This window comes from Chiloscyllium plagiosum, unplaced genomic scaffold, assembly GCF_037043375.1.
Source record: "Chiloscyllium plagiosum isolate Xiang-an unplaced genomic scaffold, Cpla_swu_hap1 HiC_scaffold_12, whole genome shotgun sequence".
NCBI lineage: Eukaryota > Metazoa > Chordata > Chondrichthyes > Orectolobiformes > Hemiscylliidae > Chiloscyllium > Chiloscyllium plagiosum.
Window position 1 is genome coordinate 10956960 of NW_028270150.1, and position 25181 is coordinate 10982140.

The 25181-nt window shown below is 44.7% G+C and overlaps 1 protein-coding gene and 1 pseudogene across 1 annotated transcript; both read left to right on the top strand.

The window, feature by feature from the left end:
• The first annotated feature begins 4530 nt into the window (after positions 1-4530).
• LOC122554854 (lysozyme C-like) lies at positions 4531-23996 on the top strand. Its single transcript, XM_043700200.2, has 4 exons — positions 4531-4892; positions 10608-10784; positions 20398-20476; positions 23100-23996. Exons 1-4 carry the CDS (start codon positions 4763-4765, stop codon positions 23164-23166), a joined length of 453 nt encoding a protein of 150 aa, XP_043556135.1. The 5' UTR covers positions 4531-4762; the 3' UTR covers positions 23167-23996.
• On the top strand, positions 10920-13464 carry LOC148148488 (uncharacterized; annotated as a pseudogene).
• Positions 23997-25181: the final 1185 nt, after the last annotated feature.

The window sequence follows — 25181 nt, forward strand, 5'->3', positions numbered from 1 at the left end:
GAGGCCAATGTACCAGTGACAGGTTTGAATCGCGGCATCACAGATGGTGACGTTTGATTTGCGCAAAACTTTAACAGGAGTTGGCCCAATGTTGACTGCGATCAACTGTTGTTTAGAAAGCTGCTGGGCTCACTGGTCTCCACGAGAGAGGGAAATCTGACAGCAATGAGATTGACTCTAGGCAAGCAGAGAATGGATCTCGCCATTCACATCCATGAATGAGTAGTAAGAAGTATAAAGATGTGTCTTTATGGTGCATTTTAAGGGCGAGAGCTGAGTGTGATAGAGAGACATTGAGCTTTGGAGTGGAAATTACTCAGATTAGAGCATAGTAAGCTGAAGGCAGGGCCAATAGTGTTGTGCTGAAGGAAATTGGAGGAACACACAGTTCCTGGTCTTGAGGAGACTACAGAGTTGAGGAGGTGTTGAATCACTGGAGAGGTTTTTACACAAGCGAAATAGTTTAACAATTGAGATTTAATGGACCAGCAGTCAATATAGACAATGTGACAACTTGCCCTTATGTATCAGATGCTGGGAATTCTGCAGTGCATAACTCACCTCCTGATTCTCCAAAGGCTTTCCACCTTCTACAAGACACGTGGCAGGAATGTGATGGAATATTCTGCACTTATCTGGATGAGCACAGCTCTGACAATACTCAAGAAGCTTGACACCATCCAGGACCAAGCACCCCGCTTGACTTGCATGTCGATCATCACCTTATCTACTCACTCCCTCATCGATTGTGAATGGTGGCAGTAGTGTGTCTTATTCACAAGAGGCATTGAAATAACTTTGACAAAAGCTCTCGCGACAACAGCTTTGAAACTCAGGGAGGAAAGCAAGTAAGGCATACAAGTGGAAACACCATCAACTGCAAGTTTCCACTGCAACCTAGTGATAGCACATGAAGGAATTAAAGTAAATGTCTTCACTTTAACCCTTCTGCAAAGCACTCCATATAAATCAAGGAGCTATAGTTTAATCTCAACCCCCTTGTTAAGAAAAACTCTATATTAAAGTGACACCATGATCTTTATCTTGCTCAAGTATGTTTTGTAGTTTTCTTTTTACTCTAACTTGAAAAGGAATTTCCGGAGTTAAAGTTATTTTTAAGAAATAGTGTTCCCCTTTCTCAAGGAAATGTACCATCTGTTGTTCTCGGAAAGAACACATTGCCACTCCTTAGCTATCAGAAAGATAAGGAAAGAAACATTGGAACAGGAGATTATTCATTCAGTCGAAACTCAAGACTTTAAGACCTCAACTCTACTGACACAAGAAGACCTTGAACAGATCTAATGTCACCGTATCAGCAGCTTGATCCAAATTTATCCCTTTGCAACATCCATTTATCAGATTTGTTTCAAATTACTTTCACTCCTAGATCTTTGCTGTATCTCTTTCTTTTGCTAGAGTAATGGAAGATCTTCCCAATTCCCTACATTCCAGCCTGTCATTTTGAAATAAACAGAGATCACAGGATGATTCTGTGAAGTGGAATCACTTGTGGTTAAACCCTGCCTCACCCAAATCCCTCCAATGTCCGTCTGACCTAAACTTTAAACATTATTCTGTGAATCACTCTTTTCTGTCATAAATATTAAAGTATTATAGTATGGTAACTATTAGTTCAGTGCTTCATCACTTAAAGGTAATTTGTATTAAATTAATTGTGGCCAGTTTTCTGGTTTGTTCAAAAATTGTTCAAGTTTTCTTTATTGTTCCAAAAAGCAGATTTGAATTAACTCAAGATTTTGCCTCTGGAATTCATGCTGCTTGACTTCCCATTGCCTGAGTGAAAATTAACATCTCTGATTATATATTCTCCCCAATAAGCTTCATTGATTTCTGTGTATCCTGCCTCATTATCTGCTGTGACAGTAGCCATTAATAACCTCTATCCCTCTTTACTTCACAAATCCACCCAGACAAGTTCTATAACCTGCTCATCTTTGTAAATCTTTCTTTTTTATGCTGTGATGGAGCTGTTGCTGGACTGGGGTGGACAAAGTTAAAAATCACACAACACCAGGTTATAGTCCAACAGGTTTAACTGGAAGCACTCACTTTCATAGCACTGCTCCTTCATCAGGTGATTGTGGAGTAGGCGATCATATAAATTTTGCTATAATTTCCGTGTCTTATGATTTTACACTCCACAACCACCTGGTGAAGGAGCAGCGCTCTGAAAGCTAGTGCTTCCAAATAAACCTGTTGGACTGTTACCTGGTGTATGATTTTTATCTTTTTTTATGTAACAGACCTCGAATACATAAAGATGCTAGAGGTCCCAAGTTGGAGATGTTTCTAAGAAAATGCAGTAAAGGAAATAGCATCAACAATCTTTATTATCGCATTGGAATGGCATGGTAGCTCAGTGGTTAGCACTGCTGCCTCACAGCATCAGGTTCGATTCCCACCTCGGGCGACTGACTGTGTGGAGTTTGCACATTCTCCCCGTGTCTCCGTGGGATTCCTCCGGGTGCTCCGGTTTCCTCCCACAATCCAATGATGTGCAGGTCAGGTGAATTGGCCAAGCTAAACTACCCCACAGTGTTAGGTGTATTAGTCAGAAGTAAATACAGGATCAGAGAATGGACATCGGTAGGTGAGTCTTTGGAGGGATGGTGTGGACTTGTTGGGCCGAAGGGCCTGATTCGATACTGTAGTGAATCTAATCACTGGTTAGTGATATTTTGTGCTGCTGTAATATTTAAACATCAAGCTGTTAGCGCAAGGACATGATGTTCTATCCCAAGCAGGACATTGGGGTTAATGACAAGGTGTTGACCACATTGGGCATGGACACCATGTCTCACTCTGTGCTTTGAAAAACTGTTGGACACTGAGTCCTGTTGAATATGTCTCCAGCTCATTAACCCACCCAGCCTCTACACACCCCAACCCACCGTCCCTCCTTCTGTCTCTCAGCCCCAGCTTCCAGGAGGGGGAGAGTTGCCAAAACCAGAGTTCAATAATTGGAAATGTCACATTAGCTCCTGTTGGCAGTGAGAGAGGAACATGTTGTTTTCAGTTATGAAGGGACGGATGGGATTAGAAAGGACAGTGATCTCATTCTGCCCACTGGATTTAAGGTGGGGATATCTGTCTCTATTTGCCAGAGGGGTCTGAGGGACAGCCTGTTCACCCAGCCCGTTTCCTTCTAACACACAGTAAGTCTGTACAATTATTCCGATGTGTAACTGGGCAATAGCTTAGGAAAGGAAATCTGTAAATCGATGCAGCTTCAGGAGGTGGCTTAAAGAAACCCACATCTCACAGTGTAATTACTTTGCATGATCAGAATACAGTGCCGTGAGTGAAGAGTGTTCCAACTCCATCCCTGTGAGGTGGGTAGCTGTCTCTCCCACTCTGTGTATCTGGACAGGTGTCCTTGTGGAATGAGCCGACCAGGGTCAAGTGCAACAAGATCGGGGGAGGCACTTACAGTTCCAGCTCAATTCACACACCCCCGGCTTGGGCCCATAATCCAGGTGGGTGGAATCTGTGCAGTACTGAGGGACTGTGCACAGTCAGAGGGACAAATGTTCCAGTGAAACTTGCAACCGAGGTTCCCATTGCTCTGCCGGGTCAGTCAGTAAGGACTTAACCATGGTCCATGATGGATCACTTACATCCTGTCCGTTTTGGTGGGTTCTGAAATGGCAGAGGAGTTCAAAGTGTGATCTGCAGTCTCTGCCACTTTTGGTGGGTTGTGATTGAAAGGTCAAGAATTTGGGGGATCCTGCTGACTCTGAGGGTCTGTAGATTTTCATCATACTGCTGCAATTGCAACCAGGGTCCATTGAAAATTGCAAGACTATATTCACAGATTGTGTTGCCTATGGGAGAAAGGATTTTGTAAATAATCTTTCATGAGGTGTGAGCACACCTGTCCAGACCAGCATCACTTGCTAGTCCCCCAGTGTCATTGTGGGACTGAACATTCCTGTATGTACCAACCAAACCCTACTATGTCAGACACATCACAGTCAAATAATGAGAAGGACCCCTGTGTTACAGGTAAAGATGACAATCTCTCCAAGTACTGCAAACCTGACAGAAAGAAACAGAGCAATAAATGGATTTTTGCTGATCCTGAATACTGGAATTCAGTCACTGTTAAAAGAAATCAGAACTACAGAATCTTCACAAAGTTGTAAATCAGAGGATTGTGAATCTGACTGTTCAACTTGCAGCACCAAGGCTATCAGTAATTTCCACGGAAACGCCTGTAACGTTCAACTGTCTGCACTTTGCGTACAACTCTGAATCTGTTCAGGAATACATCTTGTTCTTTTTACATTGTAGTGTTTTTGGAATGGCCTCTAATTTCTAATCCATGTGTATGTATATTGTGTTATTAATTTGCCTATTTTTAGGCATTAAAAAACTCAGAACTTCTGGCTAATACCAGAAAGCCTGTTTAAATTGTTCCTTTGAAGGTATCGGTTCATGTGGTTTGGGAGAAAGACATCCACAAGTGTCTAACCAACCGAGGGGCTGGGTGGAGAAAGAGGGGAACCAGTCCATCCCCTCACACCCGGGAATGTGACAGTTGGGGGGGTTACTGGTGTGGGAGCGGAATGAAATGGGGAACCTCAATCACAGTCTGTTTGTAACAACCACCCTCTGGTTATTGTTAACTCACTGGGATATTTAACAATTTAAAAAGTAATTTTTCTTCCTCCTCTTGTAATGCAGACTCCAGTTTGGGGAAGATTGTGAGTGGAACTGAATATTTTAGCCTCAGACGATGAAGACATTTGTTGCTCTCAGTCTGCTGCTCACTGCCACGGGTGCCGTTATCTTTGAGAAATGTGAAGTTGGCAAGATTTTCAAGGAAAATGGATTGGATGGATATTTAGGATATAACCTGGGAGACTGTGAGTTTCACTGTTTCCATGTTGTAAACAAAGACAATGCTTTCAAGTTGCCTCACTGGGTCTGAGACCCCTCTTTCACCTCTGGTTTAGGACCAGAGGGCAGCATCTCAGAACTGGGGTCTGCCCATTCCTGACAGAGATGAGGGGGAATTATTTCTCTCAGGGTGTTGTGAATTTGAGCTATTATTTCCTGCAGAGTCATTGAGGCTGGGTTATTCAGTATATTCAAGGCTGAGACACTTGTGGATGTCTTTTTAACTTTGTCCACCCCCAGTCCAACATCGGCATCTCCGAATCAGAACTAGCATAAACACCATCAGGGAACTGTTTGACTGACTATCCAGTTTCTGAGCTCTTGAATATTTATAACGGACGCTGAAAAATAATTTGTAACTTTACCAACATTTCGAGCAGAAAATGTGACCGCCTACATTCTGCAGTTCACTGCCTATTCTATATTATTACGAAAAACACACTGACAATTACTTGGGGAACTACTGCTAGGCAGGAAGTTAAAAATCACACAACACCAGGTTATAGTCCAACAGGTTTAATTGGAAGCACACTAGCTTTCGGAGCAACACTCCTTCATCAGGTGATTGTGGAGGGCACAATTGTAAGGCACAGAATTTATAGCAAAAGTTTACAGTGCGATGTAACTGAAATTATACATTGAAAAATTGATTGTCTGTTAAGCCTTTCATCTGTTAGAATACAGTGATAGTTTCACTTCTTTCATGTGTAAATCACAAAACCTTTTTTTAAAAAGTTGCATTCTCGGGTTAGCAGTTAACAATGGTGATAGCTAGACAATATATTGAAGGTGTTAGCCCCCTGTGTTCTCTGTCTATGACCTGATGTTTAGATTGATTCTAATCTAAAAAGTGAGATAACAGAGTTTTACATAAATTCATGCAGTATTTGAGCTCAGAGTTCTACATGAATGTATGCAGTTTTTGAACTAAGTACAATGTAACTCTGCAAGTACAAATTCACCCCACAAACTATATGTGTGCATGTGGGTCTTTGTCTGTCTGTGTGTGTCTGTCTGTCTGGGGTGGGGGTTGTGAGTGTGAGAAAGTGTGTGTGTGTGTAGTGAGTGCAGAGTGTCTTAAGTCTGTGAGGGGGTGCATGTGTGAATGTGGGAGTGTGTGTGTCTATAAGGGTGTGTGTGGGTGTCTGTGTGCGCGTCTGTGTGTACCTGTGTCCATGTGTATGTGAGAGTGTGTGTGTGTAGGAAAAGCTGTGTGTGTGTGTGTGTGTAGTGCAATGGTGATCACCTGTAGTGTGACATGAACCCAAGGTCCCGGTTGAGGCCCGCCCTATGGGTACCGAACTGAGCTATCAGCCTCTGCTCGGCCACTTTTCTCTGCTGCCTGTCCCGAAATCCACCTTGGAGGATGGTCACCCGAAGGTCTGAGGCTGAATGTCCTGGACCACTGGGTTCATGTCACATTACAGGTGATCACCATTGCACTACACACACACACAGATATTCCTACACACACACACTTACACACTTACAACCCCCACCCCAGACAGACACACACAGACAGACAAAGACCCACATGCATACATATATTTTATGAGGTGAATTTGTACTTGCAGAACGGGATATAATGCTCAACTCATCGAATGCCAGTTCCGACAGCAAGGAACCGTAATGACCTCCTCAGGAGACAGACACGGGCTGCAACTGACAGGGTACCCTTCATTGTTCAGTATTTCCCAGGGGCTGAAAAACTATGCCATGTTCTTTGTGACCTGCAACACATTATCAATGAGGATGAGCACCTCACCAAGACCTTCCACACATCTCCACTACTTGCCTTTAAACAACCGCCAAACCTCAAACAGATCATTGTTCGTAGCAAACTGTCCGGCTCTCAGGACAATTCCATACAACCCTGTCACGGTGGACGCTGCAAGATGTGGATCAATGGTGCTGGAAGAGCACAGCAGTTCAGGCAGCAGTCGAGGAGCTTCAGCGGAGTGTGGACATGGATACCGCTATTACGCGTGGGAACACCTCCCACCGTGTACATGGCAGGTACTCATGTGACTCAGCCTACGTTGTCTATCTTATACGTTGCAGGCAGGGATGCCTGGAGGCATGGTACATTGGGGAAACCGAGCAAAGGCTACGACAACGGATGAATGGGCACCGTACAACAATCAACAGACAGGAGGGTTCCCTCCCAGTTGGGGAACACTTCAGTGGTCCAGGACATTCAGCCTCGGACCTTCGGGTGACCATCCTCCAAGGTGGATTTCGGGACAGGCAGCAGAGAAAAGTGGCCGAGCAGAGGCTGATAGCTAAGTTCGGTACCCATAGGGAGGGCCTCAACCGGGACCTTGGGTTCATGTTATATTACAGGTGATCACCATTGCACTACACACACACACAGATATTCCTACACACACACTCTCACATACACACGGACACAAGTGCACACAGATGCGCACACAGACACCCACACACACCCTTATGGACACACACACTCCCACACTCACACATGCACTCCCTCACAGACCTAAGACACTCTGCACTCACTACACACACACACACACTTTCTCACACTCACAATCCCCACCCCAGGCAGACAGACACACACAGACAGACAAAGACCCACATGCACACATATAGTTTGTGGGGTGAATTTGTACTTGCAGGGTTACATTGTACTTAGTTCAAAAACTGCATACATTCATGTCGAACTCTGAGCTCAAAAACTGCATGAATTTATGTAAAACTCTGTTATCTCACTTTTTAGATTAGAATCAATCTAAACATCAGGTCATAGACAGAGAACACAGGGGGCTAACACCTTCAACACATTGTCGAGCTATCACCATTGTTAACAGCTAACCCGAGAATGCAACTTTTTAAAAAAAGATTTTGTGATTTACACATGAAAGAAGTGAAACTATCACTGTATTCTAACAGATGAAAGGCTTACAGACAATCAATTTTTCAATGTATAATTTCAGTTACATCACACTGCAAATTTTTGCTATAAATTCTGTGTTACGATCGAGCCCTCCACTACCACCTGATGAAGGAGCGTCGCTCCGAAAGCTAGTGTGCTTCCAATTAAACCTGTTGGACTATAACCTGGTGTTGTGTGATTTTTAACTTTGTACACCCCAGTCCAACACCGGCATCTCCAAATCATGGCTAGGCAGAAAGTATGGTTGCCAACTCTAGTTTGATGTTTTTCTGGAGCTTAGACTGTCTTTTGGCTGCTACAGACCTGTGGGCTTCCCTTCTGATCTGAAAATGTGTTGCTGGAAAAGCGCAGCAGGTCAGGCAGCATCCAGGGAACAGGAGAATCAATGTTTCGGGCATAAGCCCTTCTTCAGGAATGAGGAAAGTGTGTCCAGCAGGCTAAGATAAAAGGTAGGGAGGAGGGACTTGGGGGAGGGGCATTGGAAATGTGATAGGTGGAGGGAGGTCAAGGTGAGGGTGATAGGTCAGACTGGGGTGGGGGTGGAGAAGTCAGGAAGAAGATTGCAGGTTAGGAAGGCGGTGCTGAGTTCGATGGATTTGACTGAGACAAGGTGGGGGGAGGGGAAATGAGGAAACTGGTGAAATCCGAGTTCATCCCTTGTGGTTGGAGGGTTCCTAGGCGGAAGATGAGGCGCTCCTCCTCCAACCGTCGTGTTGTTGTGGTCTGGCGATGGAGGAGTCCAAAGACCTGCATATCCTCGGTGGAGTGGGAGGGGGAGTTGAAGTGTTGAACCACAGGGTGGTTGGGTTGGTTGGTCCGGGTGTCCCAGAGGTGTTCCCTGAAACGCTCTGCAAGTAGGCGGCCTGTCTCCCCAATATAGAGGAGGCCACATCGGGTGCAGCGGATGCAATAGATGATGCGTGTGGAGGTGCAGGTGAATTTGTGGCGGATATGGAAGTTTTCTTTGGGGCCTTGGAGGGAGGTGAGGGGGGAGGTGTGGGCGCAAGTCTTGCACCTCCTGCGGTTGCAGGGGAAGGTGCCGGGAGTGGAGGTTGGGTTGGTGGGGGGGTGTGGATCTGACGAGGGAGTCACGGAGGGAGTGGTCTTTACGGAATGCTGATAGGGGAGGGGAGGGAAATATATCCTTGGTGGAGGGGTCCGTTTGGAGGTGGCGGAAATGACGGCGGATGATGCGCTGTACATGGAGATTGGTGGGGTGGTAGGTGAGGACCAGTGGGGTTCTGTCCTGGTGGCAGTTGGAGGGCAGGGCTCAAGGGCGGAGGAGCGGGAAGTGGAAGAGATGCGGTGGAGGGCATCGTCGACCACGTCGGGGGGGAAATTGCGGTCCTTGAAGAAGGAGGCCATCTGGGTTGTGCGTTTTTGGAACTGGTCCTCCTGGGAGCAGATGCGGCGGAGACAAAGGAATTGGGAGAATGGGATGGCGTTTTTACAGGGGGCAGGGTGGGAGGAGGTGTAGTCCAGGTAGCTGTGGGAGTCAGTCGGTTTGTAGTAGATGTCCGCGTTGATTCGGTCGCCTGAGATAGAAATAGAAAGGTCGAGGAAGGGGAGGGAGGAATCTGAGACTGTCCAGGTGAATTTGAGGTCGGGGTGGAAGGTGTTGGTGAAGTGGATGAACTGTTCAACTCCTCATGGGAGCACGAGGAAGTGCCGATACAGTCATCAATGTAACGGAGAAAAAGGTGGGAGGTGGGGCCAGTGTAGTTGCGGAAGATGGACTGTTCCACATATCCTACGAAGAGGCAGGCAAAGCTGGGGCCCATGCAGGTGCCCATGGCTACTCCTTTCATTTGGAGGAAGTGGGAGGAATGGAAAGAGAAGTTGTTCAGGGTGAGGACCAGTTCAGTCAGTCGAAGGAGGGTGTCAGTGGAAGGGTACTGGTTGGTACGGCGGGAAAGGAAGAAGCGGAGGGCTTTGAGACCTTCATGATGGGGGATGGAGGTGTACAGGGACTGGATGTCCATGGTGAAGATAAGGTGTTGGGGACCGGGGAAGCGAAAATCATGGAGGAGGTGGAGGGCGTGGGTGGTGTCCCGAACGGAGGTGGGGAGTTCTTGGACTAAGGGGGACAGGACCGTGTCGAGGTATGCAGAGATGAGTTCGGTGGGGCAGGAGCAGGCTGAGACAATGGGTCGGCCAGAGTAGTCAGGTTTGTGGATTTTGGGCAGGAGGTAGAAGCGGGCGGTACGGGGTTGTGGGACTATGAGGTTGGAGGCGGTGGATGGGAGATCCCCTGAGGTGATGATCCCTTCTGATCTGTCTAATGTCCCTCCATCTTTGTCAGAGCCCAAGCTGTTCAGTGAACAACCACCACCATGTTATTTGTGGATGGAGGACCTTTGTCACTGATAATTCGTCCCTAGTCCACACCAACCAGCTTCATTTGTAAACATACATCACAGCTACAACAACAGGGTTCACAAATCCTTTCCTTTTAAAACTGCATGCATCCTTGCTAATCCCCTGAACTAATGGTTCTTTCTCATTCAAATCAGACAGTTTTAAAAACAAACACAAAAAATAGAAAGACAAAGTCTTTGCACATTGAAAAATATTGAGAAAAAATGTCTGCTTTGCTTTATGGCTCAGAGTTGCGAATGGCAGTGTCTAATTAATAAATTTGCAATTCAGGATTGACTAGTAACTCTGGCAAAGTGTGGAACTATTGAGCCTCAGAGAACTCATGTTTGAACATGTGTCTGTCAAATATTATGGCCAAATGTCCTTTATGTCATTTTAACTGCAGGGGTGTGCTTGGTTGACAATGAAAGTGGATTCAACACAATTAAAACAGTATTTCATTGGACTGAATACATGACGAGAAAAGTTACTAAATATGGGATTTTCCAAATCAGCGATGACAAATGGTGTGGAAATTCAGACAACTATGTTCCCTACCGACGCTGCCGTGTCAGCTGTGATAGTAAGTTTCTACACAAAATGTGATTATTACTTTGGTGGTTTTCTGTGATTGGATGTGACTCAGTGAGGAATATCATGTTAATGACCAGAAACAAGTGAGTTTTGAAAAGATTTGTAGCTCAGGTTGAAGTTCTTGATGGTCCGCGACACTTCCTTTCCGTACCCCACTGGCAGTATGACTTGATGAATTTTGCTGATTTCTCATCAGCAGGAATAAGCCTTCATTTCCTCATTCAGATATCAGTTTTAAAATAGTAACATTCAAGTATGCATTCAGATTCTTTTTCTGTGTATGCCTTTTGATACAATTGTTTTAATTTTTTATCTTTCTGCTGTAGCTCAGTTGATTTATATGAGATAAGGATGTTTGCATTGTTATCTATCTGCTCCTGGTTTGCCATTTGATCAAACAGGGTCTCTACTATTTCCACGTCAACTTTCTTATCTGTACTCTTTGATCTCTCGTGTTTCAACTGGTGACTTTGTGACCTCATTACCTCACAGTCCAGAAACATCCCAGGACATGTGTCCTGCAATAGTTCAGTTGCTTGAATTTCCACTGGTCTTTCAACCACAGAAGGCAGCACTCCTACCTATGAAGCAGCTGTATCGTTAATAAGGACAAATTGTATTCCTGGAGCTGAGAGTTTGTCCAATACTCCAACCACGACTTCTCCACTCTTCACTGGACACTCTAACCTGACTTTACATAATTGAGCACTACTTGTTTCATCGTGAATTCCAGTTACTAGCAGCTTTTCTGGCAATAGTCCTTCAGAAGTACATATCTCCTCAGCTTTCAACATCACGGACTGAGGGGATCCTGTATCTCTTAATATTGTAACCTTTTTACCTGCTGCTCCTGGATTGTGCGAGTAAACTTTACTTTCGCAGGTACATGGTCTAAGAAGATCATCTGGCAAATCAACCTCCGACCAGCTTGTACATTCTGGGGCAGCTTTCTCGCCTCCACTGTGCTTTCTGTTACTACTCCAACAAAATTCACTGGCTTATCCTGTTTTCCTACATCTGGCTTCCCAGTGCTTTTCCTAACCCATCAACACTGTGATTTCATGTGGTTTACTTTATTGCAGTGGAAACGCTGGAAGAGCCATTGCTATCCCAAACACTCTTTAACCAACCAAATACAACAGCCACAACACTAACACCTACCACGCACTGCCTTTGAGTCCAACAACACGAATTCCAATTTGGAACTATAGAACAAATCCCAGACAACACCCCAGTCTGTTACGCACCAGGCCAGGTCCCCTCAAAACATTCCTCTCATAGCCCAGACCCTAATTCTGTAGTTGTTTTAAACAGCTGTAGAGTGGCTATTCCACGGGTGATACAAGCAGGCAAACACTTTGTCATCAACAAAACAATTTATTTACAATATTACCGGATGAAATTCAAACAGAAGTGAACAGAAGACAGAGAAATTTAACCTACCCAAAAAACCCAACAGATTGCCCTAACTTAATGGTGCTATTCTAACTAATTGCAACAATCCCCACAACACCCCTTGGCAAAACAGGAAAAATCAAACACAGGGTCTTACAAGAGAGATGTCAGAGAGAGGAGGATCAGCATGGACCTGACTCTTTGAGGCCAGCAGCATCAAAACTGACTGATTACTTTCAGTGAACAGCCTGACTACTAAAAACCAAGCCACACCACAGAGAAACTGAGCTGGGAGAACTGACCACAGCCCTTTCATTATACAGGGTTTTTTTTAAAACTTGGAAGCCTTTTGCCTGAGGCAGTATCTATTAGCTATAAACAAACTGGCCTTAAAACTCTTCAAACCTTGACTTTTTGGAATCGCTGCGTTTAAGACCTCTCTGAAAAAAAAGCCAAGAGCAGCATAGTCTTGAAAGGAGCAGCATTGTCACCGGGCACTGAGCCACACTCGTTACCAGGCTACGTGTCCAGTAAGGCATAAAACCTTCAAGATCATCAATGATACCATTAATGGCATAAAATTCATTAAAGAGGTGGAAAACAGTAACAAATTGTCATTCCTAGAAGTTGCAGTACAGCAAACAGCCAATGGGGAACTTCAAACCAGCGTCAACAAGAAAACAACACATACAGACCAAATACTGAACTACAGAAGCAATCATCCCAACACCCACAAACCAAGTTGCATCAGAGTATTATCTCAATGAGCCATCATACACTGCATCACAAAGGAACTACACGGAGCAGAGGAAAATGACCTATATAGTGTATTCAAAAAGAACGGGTACCCAGTGAACACAGTCCACCGATTTCTGAGCAACAAACCCCAACAAACAGACAAAACGCGTCCAAAAACCCAAGCCACTCTCCCCCACATCAAAGACATCTCGAAAATGACTGCCAGATTACTCAGACCTCTTGGCATCATGGTGGCCCACAAACCCACCAATACACTAAACCAGCAGCTAATGAAAGACCCTATACAGACAACAAGCAAAACTAACGTCATTTACAAAATAGCGTGCAAGGACTGTAACAAACACTACATTGGACAAACAGGCAGAAAACTAGCCACCAGGATACATGAACATCAACTAGCCACAAGACGACGTGACCCTCTCTCACTAGTATCCTTACATACAGATAAGGAAGGACACCACTTTGACTGGGACAACATATCCATCCTAGGACAAGCCAAACAGAGACATGCATGAAAATTCCTAGAGGCATGGCAGTCCAACTGGAACTCTATCAACAAACACATTGACTTGGATCCCATTTACCACCCCCTGAGAAAAAGAACCGGAAATAACATCACCATAGGAAATGGTGCAACCCCAGGAAATGACATCACCAACCCAAGGAAACCCAAACATGTAAATAGAAAGTAGGCTACACCAGCAGTGCTTCATTTGGAGGTTCACTGAAGATGTTACCTAGTATGGTGATGAAATGTCTGAAAATGAACCTTCCAGCTCAGCGAGCAAACCTACATCCAGATCAGAAACAAAAGCTGAAATTGCTGGAAATGTTCAGCAGATCGAGCAGCATCTGTGGAAAGAAAGCAGAGTTCACATTTCAGGTCCGGTGACCCTTCTTCAGAGCTAAACCCTGCAGAAGGGTCATTGGATACAAAACATCCACTCTGATTTCTCTCTGCAGATGCTGCCTGACCAGACCTGCTGAGTTTTTTCCAGCAATTTCTGTTTTTGTTTCAGATTTCCAGCATCCACAGTTCTTTTAGTTTTTTTGTGTGATGTTGATGATTATGGCCAAATAAGCAATTATTAATCAGAGGTTAATTAACTCTGTGGGTTTGATTACTGAAGCCGTAAAACACACCGTAAGATATGAAGCAGATGTAACAGCAAACGATCTGATGAGCAGCTTTGAAGAACCACAGTGAATTAACGTCCAGGCAGAGTCACAACATTGTACACACACATTTAGCGCAGCACAGTGTCATCTCTTGAACAAAAGGTACATGTGTAACAGTGAGCTCTCGCAATCTCTGAATTAGAAGTGATAAGTTTGAAGCCTGTCCCACAGCCATGAGCACAAACTCCAGGCTGGTGTTCCCTGGGCGATGCTGAGGGAATGCAGCATTGCTAGAAGTGCCAACGTTTGAATGAAATGTTAAAGTGTGCCCCTGCCTACTCCCCAGGGGGATGGCAAAAATCCCGTGGACTCAAGTTTGAAGATGACCAGAATAGTGATTTGTAGTGTCCCTGGTTGAATCCTTTTCTGTTAACTAACCACTGAAAAAATAAAACAATATTGTCTTTATAACATTGCAGCTTGTTCAAGCTGACTGCTTGCATATTGACTGCCAAGATTCCAATATTGCAGTCATGATTACACTTCAAATATTGATTTGAGATGACTGAAGATGTGACTGGTGCTATATCAGTGCAGATCTCTGTCTGTTTTGACATTTTCCAGCAGTGGATGGGGGTGTGGAAACTTTGAGGAGAAAGTGAGGGCTGCAGATGCTGGAGATCAGAGCTGGAAATGTGTTGCTGGAAAAGCGCAGCAGGTCAGGCAGCATCCAGGGAACAGGAGAATCGACATTTCGGGCATAAGCCCTTCTTCAGGAAACTTTGGAAGGGGTGAAGTGGGTGGACACGTAGCCTGGTAACGAGTGTGGCTCAGTGCCCGGTGACGATGCTGCTCCTTTCAAGGCTATGCTGCTCTTGGCTTTTTTTTTCAGAGAGGTCATAAACGCAGCGATTCCAAAAAGTCCAAGGTTTGAAGAGTTTTAGGGCCAGTTTGTTTATAGCTAATAGATACTGCCTCAGGCAAAAGGCTTTCAAGGTTAAAAAAGAACACTGATACAATGGAAGGGCTGTGGTCAATTCTCCCAGCTCAGTTTCTCTCTGGTGTGGCTTGGCTTTTAGTAGTTGGGCTGTTCACTGAAAGTAATCAGGTAGGTAAAAACAATGACTGCAGATGCTGGAAACCAGATTCTGGATCAGTGGTGCTGGAAGAGCACAGCAATTAAGGCAGCATCCGAGCAGCGAAATCAACGTTTCGGGCAAATGCCCTTCATCAGGAATAAAGGCGGAGAGCCTGAAGCGTGGAGAGATAAGCTAGAGGAGGGTGGGGGTGGGGAGAGAGTAGCATAGAGTACAATAGGTGAGTGGGGGAGGGGATGAAGGTGATAGGTCAGGGAGGAGAGGGTGAAGTGGATAGGTGGAAAAGGAGCTAGGCAGGTCGGACAAGTCCGGACGAGTCAAGGGGACAGTGCGGAGCTGGAAGTTTGAAACTAGGATGAGGTGGGGGAAGGGGAAATGAGGAAACTGTTGAAGTCCACATTGATGCCCTGGGGTTGAAGTGTTCCGAGGCGGAAGATGAGGCGTTCTTCTTCCAGGCCTCTGGTGGTGAGGGAGCGGCGGTGAAGGAGGCCCAGGACCTCCATGTCCACGGCAGAGTGGGAGGGGGAGTTGAAATGTTGGGCCACGGGGAGGTTTGGTTGATTGGTGCAGGTGTCTCGGAGATGTTCCCTAAAGCGCTCTGCTAGGAGGTGCCCAGTCTCCCAATGTAGAGGAGACCGCATCGGGAGCAACGGATACAATAAATGATATTAGTGGATGTGCAGGTAAAACTTTTATGGATGTGGAAGGCTCCTTTAGGGCCTTGGATAGAGGTGAGGGAGGAGGTGTGGGCACAGGTTTTACAGTTCCTGCGGTGGCAGGGGAAAGTGCCAGGATGGGAGGGTGGGTCGTAGGGGGGCGTGGACCTGACCAGGTAGTCACGGAGGGAACAGTCTTTGCGGAAGGTGGAAAGGGGTGGGGAGGGAAATATATCCCTGGTGGTGGGGTCTTTTTGGAGGTGGCGGAAATGTCGGCGGATGATTTGGTTTATGCGGAGGTTTGTAGGGTGGAAGGTGAGCACCAGGGGCGTTCTGTCCTTGTTACGGTTGGAGGGGTAGGGTCTGAGGGCGGAGGTGGCTTTTGCCTGAAACGTCGATTTCGCTGCTCGTTAGATGCTGCCTGAATTGCTGTGCTCTTCCAGCACCACTGAAAGTAATCAGTCTGTTTTGATGCTGCTGGCCTCAAAGAGTCAAGTCCATGCTGATCCTCCTCTCTCTGACATCTCTCTTGTGAGACCCTGTGTTTGATTGTTCCTGTATTGCCAAGGGGATTGTTGCAATTTGTTAGAACAGTGTAATTAAGTTAGGATAATCTGTTTGGTTTTTGGGCAGGTTACATTATTCTGTCTTCTGTTCTCTTCTGTTTGAATTTCATTCGGTAATCTTGGAAATAAATTGTTTTGTTGATGACAAAGTGGTTGGGCTGCTTGTATCACCCGTGGAATAGCCACTCTACAGCTGTTTAAAACAACTACAGAATTAGGGTCTGGGCTATGAGGGGAATGTTTTGAGGGGACCTGGCCTGGTGCGTAACAGACTGGGGTGTTGTCTGGGATTTGTTCTATAGTTCCAAATTGGAACTCGTGTTGTTGGACTCAAAGGCAGTGCGTGGTAGGTGTTAGTGTTGTGGCTGTTGTATTTGATTGATTTAAACAGTGTTTGCGATATCAATGGCACTTTCAATCACCGAGAGTTTTCTGGGGGTGGAAGAAGTGACTTTCAGAGTTTTGCCAAAGGTGATTAAGGTCAAGCTGCTGGAATTAGCAGACAAGCTGGGGTTGGAACTGCCTCCTTCCATCAGGAACGGAGACATAATCAAAGCAATAGCTCAGCATTTACATTTGCTGGAAATGACATCAGAATGGTTCGAGATGGTTGAAATTCAATTGAAAAGGAAGCAGCTTGAGTTAGCGCCAAAAGAAAAGGAAACGATGACAGAAATGAAACAGGTTGAATTGCAAATAAGAGCAAAGAAAAGAGAAAAAAATGAATCACAGAACAAAAAGATGAAGGGAGAGAAAGAGAGAGAAAGAAGAGAAAGAAAAGGAAAGAGAGGAAAGGAAGAAAGAAAGGGAGTTTTAACCTCCAGAAATTGGCATTTATGCAGGAAAGTCAGCTTAACAGGATGGAGACAAAGGCTGAAGCTAAGCTCAGTGAGGAAGAGTGTGAGGATGAGCAAACCCATGGGAGCCAAAGGCCTGGTGAGAATCTGTTTAAATATATTCAAGCATGGCCTAAATTTGAAGAGATGGATTTGGAAGCCTTTTTCATCTCATTTGAAAAGGTGGCTAAACAAAAGTGTTGGCCAGTGACCATGTGGGTTTTATTGATCCAAACAAAGCTTGCAGGTAAGGCTAGTGAGGTATTTGGATCACTATCAGAGGAAGTATTTGGGGAGTATGAGGAGGTGAAGAAAACCATTTTAAGTGCATATGAGCTTGTACCAGAAGCCGATAAACAACGTTTCAGGAATCTAAGGAGGGACCCTGGTCAAACCTATACTGAGTTTCAAAGGATCAAACAGAGTAATTTTGAAATGTGGATACGAACATTAAAAATAGAGCAAACCTATGACGCTCTTAGAGAGACAGTTATTTTGGAGGAATTCGAAAGTTCACTTCCTGAAGTAATGTGAGCTCATGTGGAAGAGCAGAGAGTTAAAACAGCAAGAATAGCAGCTGAAATGGTTGATAGTTATGAGCTGGTCCATAAATCAAAGTTTGGCTATCAACATCAATTTCAATCCATGAGGGATAGAAATTGGGGAAACTAGAAATCCACACATGGAAAGGGAAAGGTAGATCTCAGTGAAGATCATAAGGATAACTTACCACAAGGTAAAAAGGAAACCCTTGAAGGGGAAAGAGAAGTTAAAAAACTCCAGCGTTTTCACTGCAGTAAAGTAGGCCACATGAAATCACAGTGTCAGTGGTTTAGGAATCGCACTGGGAAGCCTAACATAGGAAAACAGGATAAGCCAGTGAATTTTGTTGGAGTAGTAATGGAACACATAGTGGAGACTAGAAAGCTGCACCAGAATGTACAACCTGTTCGGAGGTTGATTAAAGAGGAAGTGCCAGATCTTCTTAGACCATGTTGTAGGAGTACTGGACAAACTCTCAGCTCCAGGAATTCAATTCGTCCTTATTAACGATACAGCTGCTTCATAGGTAGGAGTGCTGCCTACTGTGGTTGAAAAGCCAGTGGAAACTCAGGGCAACTGAACTATTGCAGGACACATGTCTGGGATGTTTCTGGACTGTGAGGTAATGAGGTCACAAAGTTACCAGTTGAAACAGGAGAGATCAAAGACTACAGATAAGAAAGTTGACGTGGAAATAGTAGAGACCCTGTTTGATCAAATGGTTGATACAAACCAGGAGCAGACAGATAACAATCCAAATTCAGATAAATCAACTGAGTTACAGCAGAAAGACCAGCTACATCCCTCCTGGAATATCTGCTCTGCACCTGCTTAAAATGACGGGCAAAGTTAGGGTCCGGGCTACTTCCTGTAAATGTTTTGAGGTGGTCTGGCCTGGTTCATAATACCAGGTCCCACTCTCCCACCAGGTGTGTTTGAGAGACCTTTAGCCAAGGAGACATTTTCTAATCTCTCCTGATTTATGAAAGAATGCCGAACCCCCATGAGTTAAATTGTTTGAAATCAAATTGACATTAGAAGCTCAATGCCTATGGAGCCCAATGTTTAACCCTTTCCTGAGTATGCAGTCCCAAAAAATTCAAATCAATTTAATAAGATTAATACATATTACACATGAGCAACCCAACACATTAACCCAATATTAATGGGAAGGCTCATTGATATAAACATCGCTGGATCTGAGTGAGTGAGTTAGTAGGAAGAGAACAGAAGGCTCCAAGTCATTATAAGATAAGGAATGGTGTGTATTTCTGGAAGGATTGGTACTGCTTCGGAAAATGCCCAAGTGTTTTTGTACTTTGAAAAGTGTAGCTTCAGATTGTGTACATCACCATCAGTGTTCCCAGTCTGAACAGAGATTGTTGAGTAATTCCACTGCTGTCAGTTGTTTTATTTCATGGTCATTAATTGCACTGTGTAACTCTCCTCCATTCACTATGTATTGCTGGAGAAAGCACCTTGCCCTTGTTGTGTTGTTTGAGAGGTGCACTTTAAACAGAGCCCGGATGGAGGACAGGAGGGAGCAGATGGTGGAATTTAATTTCAGTAAATATCTGGGATTAAGAGTCTAATGATGTGCTGAGTCAGCTTGCAGTGCTGTTTGTTTTGAGTTTAACTTTTATGGAGTTAGAGTCCTGCAACCTCACCCCCTCCTCTAAAGTAAGATGCCCTAACCCTTTGAGTAACCAGCTCAGCATACAAGGTTGGTTAGCTCATTTGGCTGGATGGTCAGTTTGTGATTCAGAGTGACTCCCAACAGTATGGGTTTAATTCCTGCTCCGACTGAGGTTACCATGAAGGACTCTCCTTCTCACCCCTCCCCTCACCCGAGGCGTGGTGTCCCTCTGGTTAATCCACGATCAGTCACCTCTCTGTCTATTGAGAGAGTAGGACTTGGGGGATATTTAATCAAAGGCTGGAAGCTCTGCAGCACCACTCCATCTAGTGGCCATTAATGGTACAGCAGCCTAGGAGGAGGAGGTTGTCAGAGATAGACCCATACTGTCCCCTCCAGGGTCTCTGTTTCCAGCTGCTGATGTGACAAGGGTCATCTGTCGGGTTGGGAGGCAGGACCTCACTGAGCCGCTGGGGGAGAAAGCTTCAAGTGGGCAATGGTCAGGCTGACCACATCCTGCCTCTCAGAGTGCAACCACCCACTCCCCCCTCTCTTCTCTTCACACCACAGCGGGTACAAGCAGGCTGACAGTAATTGTGCCACCACAGGCCAATTGTACAAGGCCACCCTCCTACCATCCCAACCATAGCTGGCTTAGACATTTCCCCTTTGTATGAACAGGCACAGTCCACTGAGGAAATTCATGAAGGTCCCACCTTCTGAACATTGTCCCTCATCTGAAATGTGGTGGCCCTCAGGTAAAACTCACCACCAGTAATCCCTCTCTGACTTTCTGTCTCTATCTCAAATGAGGGAACAGCCCTATGTTCCTTGGAGCCTATGGTGAACTTTATGTTTTATTGAATAAATTATCTTTGCCATCTGCTCTGAATCCTGCTCTGACTCCCAGGCCCACACAGCACCTTACACTGGCCCAATGGTATCCCAGCTGCTTTGTTGAAATTGACAATGGATTTATTTATTGTTTTTTTTAGGTTTAATGGATGGTGATCTCACTGATGACATCCGATGTGCTAAGTATATAGCAACAACAGAGAACGGAATAGAGACCTGGTATGTTAAACCCTCTGTTTGCACTTACTCCCTCAATAATTCGTATTGACAATTCAAAATTGATCAAAAGTATGGCTTATGTGGAACCCAATGTGAAGGACCAACCTCACATTGCAAGGTAATATCATGGGATGAAGAAAATATCCGGAAAATCTATTAGACCAGAAAACTAGCGGCCTTTAAATTCAATGTTAAAAGCTTAAGATGAGAGCAGGGAGATGTTCTAAGAACAGCTCTTTCTTTCCCTGTCCAATAGTTTTATGACTCATCAATAAAACGAAGAAACTAACGTTCATGCACCCAGTGATTCTTCCCTTCATTTGCAAGCCCATCCGTACACCATGAGTTCAAATGCAATAAAAAAAACTTGTGACATATTACCCTTTCTCCTCCTTGTTTCTACATGGAAGGTAGGCATTGCTGGTGCCAACAACACTTATTGCTCATCCCTAATGGCCCTTTGAGAAGGTGGTGGGCTGTAGGTACACCCACAGTGCTGTTACGGAAAGAGGTTCCAGGACTTTGATGAAGGGATACCATGGGAAAGGCATGGTTGTCCCATGTTACAATAAATTGTGACTCGGCGGAGATCTTGCAGGTGACATTGACGATGCCTTTTTGTCAAATGTGACATTAAACTACTTTTTTGTGTGGATATGAATCATTCTGAAGCACAATTGATCAGTTAAACAATTCATAAACCTCGATTGGCCGTTTATCTCATTCTTGTTTGTTTAGGATCTGCTCAGTGGAGGGCGACGGCCATTGGACCCTAATGGTCTTTGCTGATACTATTCCTTCACAGTTCTCTTCTCTCTCTTTTCACTTCACCACAAGGAATGGCTAGGAAAACTGACCGAGATAACTTGATTGAGTTTTTGAAGAAGTAAAAAAGAGGATTGATGAGAGCAAAGTGGTGAATGTGATCTATGTGGACTTTAGTAAGGTGTTAGACAAAGTTCCTCATGGTAAACTGGTTTGCAAGGTTAGATCACATGGAGAGCATACAGGGAGAACTAGCCATTTGGATACAAAACTGGCTCAGGTAGAAGACAGAGGGTGATGGTGGAGGGTTGCTTTTCAGACTGGAGGCCTGTGATCAGTGGTGTGCCACAAGAATTGGTGCTGGGTCCACTGCTTATAATTTATAAACATTTACAAGGATGTTGCCGAGGTTAGAGAGTTTGAGCTATAGGGAAAGTATTTGTTTCCTTGGAGTGTTGGAGGATGAGGGTTGAGCTTTTGGAGATTTATAAAATCATGAGGGCCATGGATAGGGTGAATAGCCAAGGTCTCTTCCCCGGGATGGGGGAGTCCAAAACCACAGAGCATAAGTTTAAGGTGAGATAGGAAAGATTTAAAAGGGACCTAAAGTGCAACTTTTTCACACAGAGGGTGATGCATGTATGGAATGAGCTGCCAGAGGAAGTGGTGGAGGCTGGTACAATTATAACATTTAAAACATACCTGAATTGGTCCATCAATAGGAATGATTCAGAGGGATATGAGCTAAATACTGGAAAATAGGACTAGATTAGGTTAGGATATCTGGTCTGCATGGACTTGCTGGACCAAAGGGTCTGTTTCCATGCTATAGATCTCTATGACTGTATATCTTTAAGATGATTGATTGATTTATTGTTGTCACACGTACCGAGATCCAGTGAAAGGTTTTTGTTTTATGTGAGATACAGGCAGATTGTAACATGCAAAGTACATCAGGGTAGCAGAACAGAGTGCAGAATACAGTGTTACAGTCGCAGAGAGAGAGATCAGAAATAACATTTGGGAGATTCATTCAAAAGTCTGATAACATTGGAGAAGAAGCTGTTCTTTAATCTGTTTTTATGTTTATTCAAACTCTTATATCTTCTGCACAATGGAAGAGAGTGGGTGAGAGTGCAATGGGGTGGGAGGGGTCTTTGATGCTGGTACTTTCCTGAAGCAGCAGGTAGTATAGATGGAGTCAATGAATGGAAGGCTGCTTTGTGTGATGGACTGGGATGTGTTCACAATCTTCTGTAATTTCGTACGGTCCTGGGAAAAGCAGTTGCTAAACCACAGTGCAATACATCCAGACAGGATGCTTTCACTCGTGCATCTATAAACATCAGTAAGAGTCCCTGTAGGGGACATGTTGAATTTCATGAGCATAATTAGAGATGTCATCGATGTGCTTTCTTGACCATCACGTCGACATGAGTGGACCAGGATGGATTGTTGGGAATCATCACTCCCAGGAACTTGGAAGCTCAGTAAATACATGAGGGAGAAAGAAAGAGAAAGCAATGTTGATGGGATTAGATAAAGCCACACAGAGAGAGGCTCGTGTGGAACAGAATACCAACAGAGACCGAAAGGGTTACATGGCCAATTTCTACACCACAGTGAACATGTACTTGTATGGATAAACGTGCACCTTTTACTTATTGAGTTTTAGATATAGTTAGGGCTAAAAGGATCAAAAAGTTTTGGGGAGAAAGTGGCAACTGGATACTGAGTTGAATGGTAAGCCATGATCCTATTGAATGGTGGGGTAAGCTCGAAGGGCTGAATCGCCTTCTCCTGCTCCTGTGTTTCCATGCCCCTCTGCCTGCAGCTCTGACACTGTTTCTCATTGCAGGTTAAGTTGGAGAAAATACTGCAAAGGTGTGAATTTCAATCACTTTCTGGATAATTGCCAGCTGTGAAGACAGGAGAGAGAAAGCTCAGCATTCTGTTTTGCAGCCCTCCCTATCGCAGCTTAAGACTCTTTCAACTGGTTAGCTTTGCCGTGTTGGTGTATCCTCATCTCATTATCCTGCACTTGCCAGAGATGTTAGCCAGCCACGCTCATGGGAGCGTGTTTCACACATTAATGTGTTGAGATTGGGACCGGGGCAGGGTCATTGTCAGGGGTAGTCTCCCCCCTGTCACCAAAAGTGATCAACATTTGGAGGACAGGTGTGGGGGACTGGTCATGGAAATGCCCACCCACTGAGTCAGTGAGATTTCCTATCCAGCATGTACCCCACAGAACAGTGTTGTGGAGTTGCTGAATCAGTTCCTCCTTCCTCCCAATGAGAGAGTGGTGATGGGATCAGGAGGGTCTTCAATGAGCTTCAATGTCACTGACCTAGTAAGACCATCAGATATAGGAGCAGATGTTAACCATTCAGCCCATTGAGTCTGCAGTGCCAATGAGATAACAGCTGAGCTGGTAATCCACAACTCCACTTTCCTGCCTTTTCCCTGTAACACCTGATTCCCTCCCTGAGCAAAAATCTATCTCAGCCCTGAATATTCTATTTGAGCCCAGCACCAAAACCTCTATGAGCTATCGCTATTAATCTCACAACTTCAAATGATGCTGTTCCAGTCAGAAAGTAGGATGGTAAGGGACAGAATCCCTGAGAAGGTCCACTAACTTGCTCCAACCTCAGACCAATTCCCTTCATTGCTTCACTTCTGTTTCTGCAATGCATTGAGCTCCCTTTCTGTGGTTGGTAATTTTCATAATTGTACCTACAAATGTTTGCAAATAAATCGATAGAATCAACAGAATCTAAGCTGTCGGTGTCCATAACAACCTTTCAACAGCAACAATCAGATGTTACCTTGACGTAACATTTTTAATGCAGTAAAAGTCACAATACAATTGAGAGGAGAATAATTGGATAGAAAGTGGAAATGCTGGAGACATTTTACAATCCTCACAGCATCTGTAAACAGAGAAACAGAGTCACGAGTTTAGATCAATGATCTTTCTTCGGATCCAGGACAATTTAGAAATGTAATGCATTTTCTGTCGGTCAGCCATGTTAGTGGCTAATGTGGTGCCACTATTTAAGAAAGATGGTAAGAAAAAGCCAGGGAACTATCGACCAGTGAGTCTGACATCAATGGTGGGCATGTTGTTGGAGGGATTCCTGAGGGACAGGATGTACATGTATTTGGAAAAACAGGACTGATTAGGGATCATCACCATGGCTTTGTGCATGGGAAATTATGTCTCACTGACTTAATTTAGTTTTTTGAAGAAAAAAATCAAAGATGTTTGATGAGGCCAAAGTGGTGGACTTGATCTATATGGACTTTAATAGGTGCTCGACACAGGTCTTCATGGTAGACTAGTTAGTGAGTTTAGATCACATGGAATACAGTGAGAACTAGAACAGTTGGATCCAGAACTGGCTCGAAGGTAGAAGACAGAGGGTGGTGGTGGAGGGTTGCTTTTCAGACTGGAGGCCTGTGACCAGTGGTGTGCCGCAAGGAAAAGTGCTGAGTCCACTGCTTTTTAGCATTTATATAAATGATTTGGATGGGAACATAGGAGGTATGGTTAGTAAGTTTGCAGATAACACCAAAATTGGAGGTGTAGTGGACAGCAAAGTATGTCACCTAGGAATACAATGGGATCTTGATTAGATGGGCCAATGGGCCAAGGACTGGCAGGTGGATTATAATTTTGATAAATGTGAGGCTCTGCATTTTGGCAAGGTACGTCAGAACACCGTAACATGTCCGACACCTGGAGGAAGAACGCCTCATCTTCCACCTTGGGACCCTGCAACCACACGGGATTAATGTGAAAATCATCAATTTCCTCATTTCCCATCCCCCACATTATCCCGGTCCTAAGCCTCCAACTCGGCACCACCCTCTTGAACAGTCTATCACCTTTCCCATCTATCCGCTCCACCCTGTTCTCCGACCTATCACCTTC

What these genes read in the sequence shown, in the direction of transcription:
- LOC122554854 (XM_043700200.2), top strand. Translation starts at nt 4,763, where the DNA reads ATGAAGACATTTGTTGCTCTCAGTCTGCTGCTCACTGCCACGGGTGCC. An exon ending in AGGATATAACCTGGGAGACT is followed by an intron (nt 4,893 to 10,607) that starts GTGAGTTTCACT and finishes TTTTAACTGCAG; the next exon opens with GGGTGTGCTTGGTTGACAAT. An exon ending in GAGAACGGAATAGAGACCTG is followed by an intron (nt 20,477 to 23,099) that starts GTATGTTAAACC and finishes TTCTCATTGCAG; the next exon opens with GTTAAGTTGGAGAAAATACT.